Source organism: Corvus kubaryi, unplaced genomic scaffold (assembly GCF_017639235.1).
Source record: "Corvus kubaryi isolate FWS band 111438036 unplaced genomic scaffold, C.kubaryi_AGA036_p1.0 37219, whole genome shotgun sequence".
Lineage (NCBI taxonomy): Eukaryota > Metazoa > Chordata > Aves > Passeriformes > Corvidae > Corvus > Corvus kubaryi.
In genome coordinates this window covers 241804-252893 of record NW_024581062.1, presented here as the reverse complement: position 1 = coordinate 252893, position 11090 = coordinate 241804, and the positions used below count along the sequence as shown (strand labels likewise).

At 68.3% G+C, this 11090-nt stretch overlaps 3 protein-coding genes across 3 annotated transcripts in view; 1 reads left to right on the top strand and 2 right to left on the bottom strand.

Annotated features, from left to right (window-relative positions):
- Positions 1-785, bottom strand: part of CLCF1 (cardiotrophin like cytokine factor 1) — an 8249-nt gene extending 7464 nt beyond the window's left edge. The window contains exon 1 of the mRNA XM_042022662.1: positions 610-785. Coding sequence (XP_041878596.1) covers positions 610-724 — 115 coding nt within the window. The 5' untranslated portion in view covers positions 725-785. The remainder of the gene's footprint in view (positions 1-609) is intronic.
- Positions 786-5097: 4312 nt separating this feature from the next.
- Positions 5098-7483, top strand: RAD9A (RAD9 checkpoint clamp component A). Its single transcript, XM_042022657.1, has 11 exons — positions 5098-5287; positions 5366-5436; positions 5532-5666; positions 5755-5869; positions 5952-6051; positions 6176-6285; positions 6367-6473; positions 6559-6623; positions 6698-6799; positions 6879-7074; positions 7147-7483. The coding sequence occupies exons 1-11, from the start codon at positions 5254-5256 to the stop codon at positions 7243-7245; spliced, it is 1134 nt and encodes a 377-aa protein (XP_041878591.1). The 5' UTR covers positions 5098-5253; the 3' UTR covers positions 7246-7483.
- On the bottom strand, positions 7304-10014 carry PPP1CA (protein phosphatase 1 catalytic subunit alpha). The gene is made up of 7 exons (XM_042022656.1): positions 9908-10014; positions 9332-9463; positions 9017-9247; positions 8700-8804; positions 8388-8611; positions 7787-7921; positions 7304-7658 (listed from the first exon to the last, which is right to left on the bottom strand). Exons 1-7 carry the CDS (start codon positions 9960-9962, stop codon positions 7548-7550), a joined length of 993 nt encoding a protein of 330 aa, XP_041878590.1. The 5' UTR covers positions 9963-10014; the 3' UTR covers positions 7304-7547.
- Positions 10015-11090: the final 1076 nt, after the last annotated feature.

Here is an 11090-nt window from a genome sequence, read left to right as displayed (position 1 = left end):
CCCTTTTGGGGTGTGGAGGGTTCGCACCGTGCTCCGGCTGCCTCGCTCGCCGCCGTTCCCCCCTTCCACCTCCCTTGATTTGCTCTTTTGATTGGGGTCCAGGAATGCAGGAATAAAAAAAATAAAAAAATAAAAAAAAAAACAAAAAGAAGGAAAAAAAAACTGGAGCTCGCATCCACCCTCTCCAAGCTGCTGCCTCCCTTCTTTCCTCTTTTTTTTTTCCCAATTCAAGTGTTAAGCAGAACCAGGTTGCTTTCAAGAATGTATTTGATGCAATTGTACACAAGAGCGGGCTCCATTCATTCCCTCGCTCTCCCCCCCGCCCCGGCTTTATCCCCCATTTCCCCATCCCCGGGGTCCCGGCACCGGGCAGAGGTGGGGAGGCTGGAGCTGAGCCCCGGTGCTGCGGAAGGCGGAGGGGAGGGAAGGGAAGAGGGGGCTCCCCCGGGGTGCCGCTGGCCGGGTAGGAAGGGGGGGACCCCCCGCTTTCTCCCTCGCTGCGCCCCCCGTGTGCTTCTGGCTCCCGCCCGGCTTTTGTTAAAGTGGCAGCGGCGGGGCCGGTGCGGGGCCGGCGCGGGGCCGGTGCCGCTCGGCGGGGGGGTCTCCTACCTGCTCTCAGCTCCATGCGGGACGGGCGCGGGGCCGGGGCGCTGGGTGCGTGCTCTGGGGTCCCCGGGCGGGCAGGCAGCGGTCCCGCACACCGGCCCGGGACTGCGGCTCCCATTTGCCGCTCCGAGCCCTCTCGCCTCTCCTCCTCCCCGCGCACAGAGCCGAGAGCCCGGTCCCGGGGGGGGCACGGGGGGGACGGGACGGACGGGGGGGTCCGGGGAGGGGAGGACGGGGGGTGACGGTGCGAGGTGCGGCCGAGCGGCTCCTCTGGCGGGGCCGGGGCCGGGGGGGGGGGGGGGGGGGGGGGGGGTGCCAGCCTGCCCCCCCTTCCTTCCCCCCCCGGGGCAGCGGGGAGGAGCGGCGGAGGGATGGGGCCGGCCGGTGCGGGAGGGTGGCGGCGGGGCGGGGAGGGTGGGGGGTCCTCGGCTCTTCGCTGGCACGGCCAGCCCCCTCCCCTCCGGCCCAGAGAGGGGGTCCGGGGGCCGCGGACCCCCCCCGGCTTGGGGACCCGCAGCGCAGCGGGCACTGCCCCGCCGGGACGGCGGCAGGTGAGCGGCGGAGCGGGGGGAGCGCGGCGGGGTCCCGGCGGCACGACCGGAGCCCCTCGGATCGGCGGCGGCGGCGGCTCAGCCCCGGGGGGACCCTCAGCCCCGAGGGAGGGCTTCGCTTCTCTCGGCGCCCCCCGTCCACGCGGGGACGGGGAGGGACCCCCCCCAGCCCTTCTCCTCCGGGTGCCAGCGCCGCTTCCTTCTCGATTTTCCTCCCCCGTTAGGACGAGCCCCGTCCCGGCGCCCGCGGGGCCCTTGGCAATGACCGCGGCGTTCCCCGCAGCCCACCCGGCGCGAGTGGGGTGGATTGGGGGGCGTGGGGAGACCCCCAGGGCCAAGCGGAGCCGCCGCCGGAGGGGAGGGGGGCGACCCGACAGCCAGAGCCCCTCGTCCCTTCCCCTCGTGGCCCTCATCCATGAGTGGGTGCTGCCGCGGGGGCTCTCTCGGCGGGGAGGGGAACGTCCTGGCTCCCCCCAAAAAAAGCTTTGTTTAAAACAAAGGCGCTGGGAGCGCCGGGAAGGGCCGGGAGGTAACAGGCGGATTCGCTTCCACTCCAGACCCCGGCCCTGGCCAGGTCCGAGCCCTCCCGGACACGGGGGGCCTGCTCGGAGCACAGCGGGACCCTCTTTCCCCAAATCCAGCGGGACACTGGGTGCTGAAGTCATTAGCAGCAGTTTGGCGACCCCCCGTAGGGATAAACCACACGCGGGCGCGGTGCTGGCTGATTTATGGCTTGGGAAGTGCGGATTTGGTGTCGAATCCATGAGGAAGCGCCCAACAGACATGTCACGGGTGGCGAGGGGGGCTCTGGGTCCCGTCCCCCGGGTGAATGGGGGATACTCCACAGCCCTGAGGATCCGGAGGTGTCAGACTGAGCTGCCCAAACGACGCACGGATGGACGGAGCCCCGGCCCGGTTCCCCGGCAGAGTGTCTGGGGGGATCCGCTCGGCGTGGGGCCGGCCCCCTCGCCCCCCCAGCCGCGGGACAGGGTATCTGGTTTCCCCCCCGAGCCAGCAGATCCCGCCAGCAGCGCTGGAGCAGTTGGGAAAAGCCGCCGGCCCGTCCCCGGGGGTCTCCAGCTTGCCGAGGCGGTGGGGCTGCCCCTCGCTGCCTGCTCCCCTCCCCAAAACCCAGCGCTGCGGTTGCGTCTGGGGAGTTTTCCAGCTGCCACGGCTCCCGCTGGGCCAACACCTGAGACAGGAGAGGAGGAGGAGGAGGGAAACGTGGCCCGGCGGACGCGGCTCCCGGCTTTCCCAAGCCCCTCTCCCCGTGCCAGCCAGCGGTGCCAGGACGGAGCCCCCGCCCCAGGACGAAGCGGGCACAGGGCACAGGCAGGTCAAGCCGCTGGGAAGCCTCATCTCCGCATCCTGTTCTTCCTCCTCCTCCTCGCCCGGTGGCCGCAGCGGCTCCGCGTGGGTGAGGCCGTGCCCGCCCTGCCCTCGGGGCCACGTCACCGGGCAGCTGAGCTCACCTCCGTCCCACCCCGCGGCCGCGGGTCCCCCGGCCGGCGCCAGGGCCAGCCCGGCCTCCCACTGCTGACCTTTGCGGCCGACAGCCGGAGGAGGGAGAGACGGGGGGCGAGCAGACCCAGAAATCCCGGCTTTAGCCCCAAACCGCCCGCGAGGCGCGGGCTGGGAGGCTCCGGCAGCGCCCGGCTCCTTGGGGACACCCCTGGGGCGCAGGCAGGGGCACGGAGCAGCCATCCGGCTCGGCGTGTCCCCTCCTGCCGGGCTGGCAGCAAGAGCCCAGCTGTGGCCGTCTGTCTCCCCGCGCCGCTGCCTGGGCGAGGGCGCCGTGCCATGTGCCGGGAAGGAAGCCGGAGGAGCGGGAAGGACGCTGGGAGACCGCCCCGAGCCCGCCGGGTGCGAGGGTACACCCCTGTCATCTTCCCTGCCATCCCTGGGCGAAGCTCCCCAGCCCCAGGGGGAGTCATGGGAGAGGCGGCGCGGGCGCAGCTGAGCCTGGGGGTGCCGGAGCCCCCCGAGGGCTGCCAGGCTCCAGCTCCCAGCCCGTATCCAGCCCTTCCCTGGTCGGCGCTGGTGGGAAGAGGGAGGGGTGGCCTGGCCCTGGCCGCCGCTGAGGTGTGTGTGTCACGACTGCAGCCAGCTGCGTCCTCTCCGCAGCCCCATAAAACGCCGAGCCCCGAGGCCAGAGCCCCTCCTGGGGACGCCGGCTCCAGAGGAGCCCGGCTGCTCTGCCAGAGCTGGAACGGACACTCGCACACAATCCCATCCTCCTCCTCCTCCTGGGAGGAAGGGAAGTAGCCAGTGCTCACCCCAGGGGTGGAGGAGCCAGATCCGTCTGGAGCCCGAGCCCAGGCCAAGGCAGGCCTGGGAGTCCCTGGAGCGCCGTGCTGGCGATCCCAGCGCAGCCCCGTACACGTGGCTCGGGCTGTGGAGCCCCACAAAGGTCAGGAGTTTGTGTACCTGGAGAGGATGCATTGCTGAGGGGCGCCGGGTCCGGAATCCTGGATAAAAGGCACTGAGCACACCAGACAGGGAAAGGAGAAGGAGGAGAAGCTGTCACCATGTCCTGGAGGAAGGCAGCCACGGAAAAAGGGCTCTGCACCCCCCTTCCCACGTCCCTCTGCTCAGGTGCCAGCCCTGCTCCACAGTGGGGCCCCTCGGCTCGGGCTCCACGGCCACCGAGCCCGGGAGGAGGGACTTGGGAAGCGGCTGCTCCAGCGGCAGGCGGGAGCCGGCTGGAGGACCCCGCTGTGAGCACGACTCGAGTTCCTCACAGCCACATCCCCCCGGCTCCCTCGAGGCCACAACTCCAGAGCCTGTCGCTCCAGGCTGGCTGCGAGCACAGGCTGCTGGCTGAGCCCGTGTCACATCCCTGGAAGTGCTCGTGGCCACACTGGAGCAACTGGACCAGTGGGAAATGTCCCTGCCCATGGCAGGGGGGTGGGACTGGGTGGCCTTTAAGGTCCCTTCAACCCAAACCATTCTGGGATTCTACAGACAACCCACGGATACACCTAGTCAGCCCAGAATTTACAGTGCACCCCCACTGGAGAATCCTGGGACACCCCCAAGAATCCATCCTTGGAAGTGCTTGGAGCAACCTGGTCTAGTGAAAGGCGTCTCTGCCCATGGCAGAGGATGGAACTGGATGAGCTGTAAGGTCCCTTCCAACCCCAACCATTCCATGATTCTATGGGAAGCACAGCCAGCAGCACCTCCAGTGTGGACAGAAACCACCGAGCATTGACTTGCAGCATCTGACTTCCCCTGTGCCCCTGGGAGACAGGGATCCCCAAAACACAAGGATCTCGGGAAGCACCGGAGCAGCTCCAGTCCTTCGTGGGGAGCACCGTGCCCCGGGAATGCGGGAAGGGGCGAAGGGACCGGAAAGAGCAGGCAATGCTGCGGAAGGGCAGCCCCGCCCGGGATGCTGCCGGGAATGAAGCGAGGGTCAGGGTCCTGGGAGACACAAGCAGGGAACGGCCCCGGGACAGCCCCGGGATGGGTCGGAGGGCCCCGGGAAGGTCCCGGTGCGGAGCTGACCGCCGGGAGCCGCGCTAAGGGGCACGTCGAAGCCCCATTGGCTAAACCGCACGTCACTCGGAGCGCCGCCCAATAGCGCGCCGCGGGAGGCGGGGCTTACCGGCGGGGCAGTCCCGAGAGCAGCGGGGCCGGGGCCCCGCCCCTCCCGCCGGTCACGTGAGGCCACGCGCAGCGCCGTCACGCGCCCCCTCAGCGCGGACCAATCGGCTGGCGGCGGGGGCGGGACGGAGCGGCGCTCCTGGCCAATGGGGAGGCGGCCTGGGAGGGCGGGCGCGGGAAGCCGGGAAGGCACCGGCGGGGCGCGGCGGGGAAGAGGCCGGGACCACCGGGAAGGGACGGGGCAGGGGGGCTGCGGGACACCACTGCGGGGCCGCTGGGGACAGGCGGCACCGGTGGGGCGGGGAGGGAACAACAACGGCGGCGGGGGGGGCGGCGAGGCCCGACCAGAACCAATTGGAGGGCGTGGCTTAACCCGCGGGCTCCCTGAGGGGCGTGGCCTGCGGGGAAGGGGCGTGGCCTCTCTGCGGGGGCCGGGGGCGGCGGGCGCGAAGCCCCCACGTGCCCGCCCGCTGCCGGTGCCGGTGCCATGAAATGTGTCATCGCCGGCGGCAACGTCAAAGGTGAGCGAGGCCTGGGGGCCCGGGGGGTGCGGCACGCCCGGGGGGCCCTGCCTCACCCCCACACCCTCTCCTTCCCAGTCCTCGGCCGAGCCGTGCACTCGCTGTCCCGCATCGGCGACGAGCTCTACCTGGAGCCCACCGAGAACGGGGTACGCAGCGTCGGGGGGGCCGGGTGGGAGCTGGGGAGCACTTGTGCCCCCCTCCATCCCTGCAGGCCGTGCCAACACTGTGGCTGTGTCCCCAGCTGTCCCTCCGTGCCGTCAACTCCTCCCGCTCCGCCTTCGCCTCCTTCCTCTTTGCGCCCCTCTTCTTCCAGCTGTACGAGCCGGGCAGCGCCGGGCCCGACACGGAGCTCTTCCGATGCAAAGTCCACATGAAGGTGCAGTGTCTGGGCCCCCTCAGAGCTCCCCGTTCTTCCAGGGGGACCCAGGCAGGTGACAGTCCCCATATCCATCCCCTGCCCACAGTCCTTCCTGGGCATCTTCCGCTCACTGCCCACGCTGGAGAAGTCGGTGGGGAAATGCCTCATCCTGCTGAAGCCCCGTGCCAGCCGCCTGGTCCTGCAGCTCCACTGCAAGTACGGTGAGTGCCGGCGGGGACATGGCCCGGGGGTGACAGGCTGGCACCGCATCCTGCCCCGCTGAGCTGCTGTCCCCCCTGCCAGGTGTCACCAAGACACACAACCTGGCCTTCCAGGAGTGCGAGCGGCTCCAGGCCGTGTTCGATACCCAGCGCTGCGCCAGCCGCCTCTGCGCTCCGGCACGGTGAGGGGGGACACCACAGGGGTGGCACTGCGGTGGGCAGAGCGGGATGAGGGCGGATGGAAGGAGGGACCCCCGCCGTCCATGCAGGATTTGGGGTGCTCAGCCCCCTTCCTGTGCCCCTCAGGGTGCTGGCAGAGGCCGTGGTCCACTTTCCCCCGACGCTGGCTGAGGTGACACTGGGGACTGGCCCCGGTGGCAAAATCAGCCTGCGGAACTACGTGGAGGATGAGGCAGGTGAGTCCTGCAGGGTTAGGGGGCCCCTTCCCCACCTTGGGGTGCCCTCCAGCCCCCCATCCACCCCATTTTCCCCTGCAGAGCCGAGCAAGACGATGGTGACGGAGCTGTGGCTGGCTGAGGACGAGTTCCAGTCGGTGGCTGTGGCCTCGGGCTCCCACATCACTTTCTGCCTCAGGGAATTCCGGGTGAGTCCCCACCCAAGCTCCATAGCCCTGTGTCACCCACCCCCCCCGCCACCCCAGTCCCCCTCACCCTCCCCTTTGTCCCCAGGGGCTGCTGAGCTTCGCCGAGGCTTCCAACCTGCCCCTCACCATCCACTTTGACGAGCCTGGCAGGTAGGAGCAGTCACCATGTCCCCACCCATGCCAGCCCTGTCCCTGGCACCCCCTCAGCCCCTCTGTGTCCCCAGGCCGGTGGTCTTCACCCTGGATGACACCGTGCTGGAGGTTCACCTGGTGCTGGCCACCCTCTCTGACCTGAAAAGCAACTCCCAGTCCCCTTCAACCAACGGGTAAGTCCCAGATGAGCCCTCCAGCTGCCATCAGCAGGGCCCAGAGTGAACATTCCCGATCCTGCTCTGTCCCCCTCAGCGTGTCCCACCTGCCCGTCCCGTCAGACGACTTTGCTGACGACCTGGAGTCCTACATGGCTGCCATGGAAACCAGCGAGGGGGGCTCAGGGGGGCCCCCCAGCCCCACCTTGCCCCTGTGCACCCCCCGGCCAGCCGAGAGTGACCCCGAGGAGGAGGAGGAAGGAGCTGTGCCAGGGACCCCCCCGCACAAGAAGGTTTGGGATGGGTGTGCCTGGGGGCAGGGGGTGGGCACGGCTTCCTCCTGACCCCCCTGTTTCTCCCCACAGTTTCGCTCCCTGTTTTTTGGCTCGGTGATGACACCGGGAAGGCCCGGCCCGGCCACCACCCAGGAGGTGCTGGCGGAGGACAGCGATGGAGAATGCTGAGCCCCGAGTCACTGCCACCCCCAGCCTCCATCCAACCACCAGCACAGGCACCCCCCAGTGACCCATTACAAGTTTATTCCTCAAAAAGTCCTCCTGCCCCCCCCTCCGCTGCCACCCCAGGGCTGGGCTCTGGGCTCCGGGCTCCCCCCTCGCCCCGGCACTCCCTGCCCTGGGCCTGGATTTGCTTTGGTGGAGCGTGGCGGGGGGGGGGGCAGGATCCTACAAATAAAAAAAAGGGTCCAAAGAAAAGCGGCCTGATGCGGGGGCGGGGGGGCATGGGCAGCACAGGGGCAGCTCCCAGCTCATTTCTTGGCTTTGGCAGAGTTCCGGGGAGGGGTGACGGGGCGCCCGGCGGGGTTCAGCCCGCTGAACTGCCCGTATTTGCCCTTGTTCTTGTCAGCCGGCTTCAAAATCTGGGGTGGGGCAGGAAGGGGGAAAGAAATCAGTGAGCTGCCGCCCCAGCTCCCCACTGCCATGGAGGGCAGAACTCCCTGTAGCCCTCCCGGCAGGAATTGGGGGTGTTCCCCCTGCCTGGGCTCACCTGGAAGGAGCACATGAGTGTCTCGTCCACGCTCATCATGGCGCCAGCGTTGTCAAACTCGCCGCAGTAGTTGGGGGCCGAGAAGAGGGTGACGAGCTGGCGCTTGGCGAAGAACTCGTAGCCGTCCTCCACCACCTGGAGGGGGCACGGGGTTGGCAAATATCCACTCCCCCCCTCCCTTCCCCGCCATGGCCAGTATCCACCTAGCCTGGCCAATTCCCAGTCCCCCAGGCCAAATATCCAACGCCCTCTGCCAGGGTGAACCTCCCTTCCCTGAAGCCACCACTCGGGACAAACACCCACTGCCGCAGGGCAAATATCCATCTCCAGAGTGATTATCCAGCCTCTGGGAGGAACAGGCACATCCAGGGATGACTATTCATCCCCCCGGGGCAAATACCCAAATGCCGGGGTAAACACCCAAATGCTGAGGTAAATCCCCAAATCCCAGAGCAAACACCCCCAGAATTCCAACCCACTCACTCCTGGAGCACCCACCACCCTTGACAGGGAAACAGTTGGGGTGGAACCACATGACACTCACTGGAGACCCAAACCCTCCTCCCAGGTGTCCCCAGTATTTGGGGGGTCCCGGTGGTACCTGGTGTGCCCGGCAGATGAGGTCCAGGTCGTGCTTGTGCAGGAATTTGGCCACCACCTCGGCCCCAAAGGTGAAGGAGACCCCACGGTCGTTCTCCCCCCAGCCCTGCACATCCTTGTCAGGGTCGGACCAGAGCAGGTCACAGAGCAGCCCCTGATCCGGGACATCCGTGGGCCGCATGATCCGCCGGATCTGCTCCATCGACTGCAGGTCTGGGGACAGCCCTGCGGGAAAGGGGCACCCCCAGAGCTCAGCACGGAGATCCCACTCCTCCTCCAGCCCTCCCAAATCCCTGGGAGGGGCCGTTCCCACCTCCGTGGCAGCAGAAGATCTTCTCATCCACAATGGCGGCGATGGGCAAACAATTGAAGCAGTCGGTGAAGGTCTTCCAGAGCTTGATGTTGTATCGTCGCTTGCCTGCGGGGCACAAAGGGGACTTGGGGTGTCCCTGGGGACAGCGTGGGGGTGTGGGGGTGGGCAGGAGGACACGGAAGGGCAGAGGACACAGGAGAACACATGGCAGGGAGGGAAGGAGCTCACCGGTGGGGTCAGTGTGGGACAGCACTGGGACAACACCGGGAGCCCAGGGATGGCAGCGGGCTTTTAGGGGACACAGCCCGGGCACTCACACTCGTCATAGAAGCCATAGATGCGGTTGATGCTGGCACACTCGTGGTTGCCCCGCAGCAGGAAGAAGTTCTCGGGGTACTTGATCTTGTAGGCGAGCAGCAGGCAGATGGTCTCCAGCGACTGCTTGCCCCGGTCCACGTAGTCCCCCAAAAACAGGTAATTGCTCTCAGGGGGGAAGCCCCCGTACTCGAAGAGCCTCAGCAGGTCGTAGTACTGCCCGTGGATGTCGCCTGCGGGGAGGACACAGGCTGTGAGTGGCACCCCGCAGCCCCCCACGCCACCCCAGCGCTGCCCGGCAGCTCTCCGGGCCTCACCGCAGATCTTGAGGGGTGCCTCCAGCTCCAGCAGGATGGGCTGGCTCAGGAAGATCTCCCGGGATTTGAGGCACAGCCCGCGGATCTCGTTCTCCGTCAGCTGCACGTTCTTCCCCGGCCGCGACCCTTGGACTGGTCCCAGCACAAAGAACAGGATCAGGGACCCCAGAGTGCTGCGGGACCCCAGCAGCGCCCCAGAAACCGCTGCTCTACCTGCCCCAGCCCCCCTCCCCATATCCTCCACGCCCTCCAGGCTCAGCTCCAGCCCCCAGACCCTTCGGGGCACCCCAATACCCTCCAGTCCCCCCCTCCGCGGGGTACAGACCCCTTCGGGATCCCCCCCTTATCCTCCACGTCCTCCGGACTCATCTCCAGCTCCCCAGATCCCATGGGGATCCCCCCCAAAACACTTCCCAGCCCCGACCCCCCCAAACCACCGCGGCCTAACCCGCCCCCGCCAGGTCCAGGCCGGGGACCCCCCCGCGGGGTTGGGGCACGGCCCGGGCCGGCCCCGAGGGATTCCCCGAGCGGAGGAGGGGTATCCTGGGGCTCGGGGGGCCGGCGGGGGCCGCTCACCCTCCAGGAGGCGGCTGATGATGGAGTCGAGGTTGAGCTTCTCGGTGTCCGCCATGGCCGCCCGCGCGCCGCCCCGCCCCGCGCGCCCGTCCAGAGGCGGCCCCCGCGCGGGTGGCGCCCCCTGCGGGCTCGGAGGACTCAGTTCAGCGCCTGGCCGGCGGGGCTGTCCCCGTGTCCCCCCTGTCCCCTCGGTCAGGGGATCCCAGCCCCGGGAGGGGCGGGAAGCAGGGACAGCGTGGCGAGGGCGGCGACAGCAGGAGGCCACGGCGGTGTCACAGAGGCAAGGGGACACCCGTGAAGAGGGGACACGCCCGGCAGCGGGACATTCCGGGAAGGGGAACACCCCGGGAAAGCGACACCCCGAGCAGAGGGACATCCCGGGCAGAGGGACATGCCTGGAAAGGGGAACACCCCGGAAAAGGGGACATCCCGGGCAGAGGGACTTGCCTGGAAAGGAGGACTTCCCGGGAAGGGGGACGTCCTGGGAAGGGGGACGTCCTGGGAAAGGGGACATCCTGGCAAGGGGGACATCCCAGGCAAGAGAACAATCCCGGCAGGGGGGCACGCCGGGCAAGGGGTAGAGCCCGGAAAGGGGACACGAGGGACCACAAGGACTCATATTCTGGGCCTGGGGGGCACAGGGATAGAGTGGGAGAGGGTGGGCAACAGCCTCGGGATAGACAGGAGTTCCTGGGACTGCGAGGAGACAGGAGGGGACACGGGGGGAACGGGGGATCCATATCCCGGTCCTGGAAGCACCGTCACAGCCTGGGGACACGGGAGGGGACAGGATGCCTGGCAGAGCCCAGCGATATCCCCAGCCGGGGACTCTGGGGACACCGCCGGGAGCAGCAGCGGGCGGTTGCCGGGAGCCTGTTGTCACCCTGGGGTCCCCGGGGACACCCCGAAGGCCGGGCTCCCACTGGGGACACGGGGGAGGGTGACACGTTTGTGCCATCGCTCGTGGAGGGTGGCAGTGTCCGGGATGGGGTCATGCCTGTCCCTTGCGCACACTGGCTGTGCCATACCGTCCCATGCCATGCCGTCCCATGCCATGCCGTCCCATGCCATGCCGTCCCATGCCATTCCCTGCGTCCCATTCCATGTCGTGCGGGGAGGTCGGGAATAGCTCCCAAGGCCTGCCCTGACATTTCTGCTTCGCGGTGTCAGTTTTACACCCGGC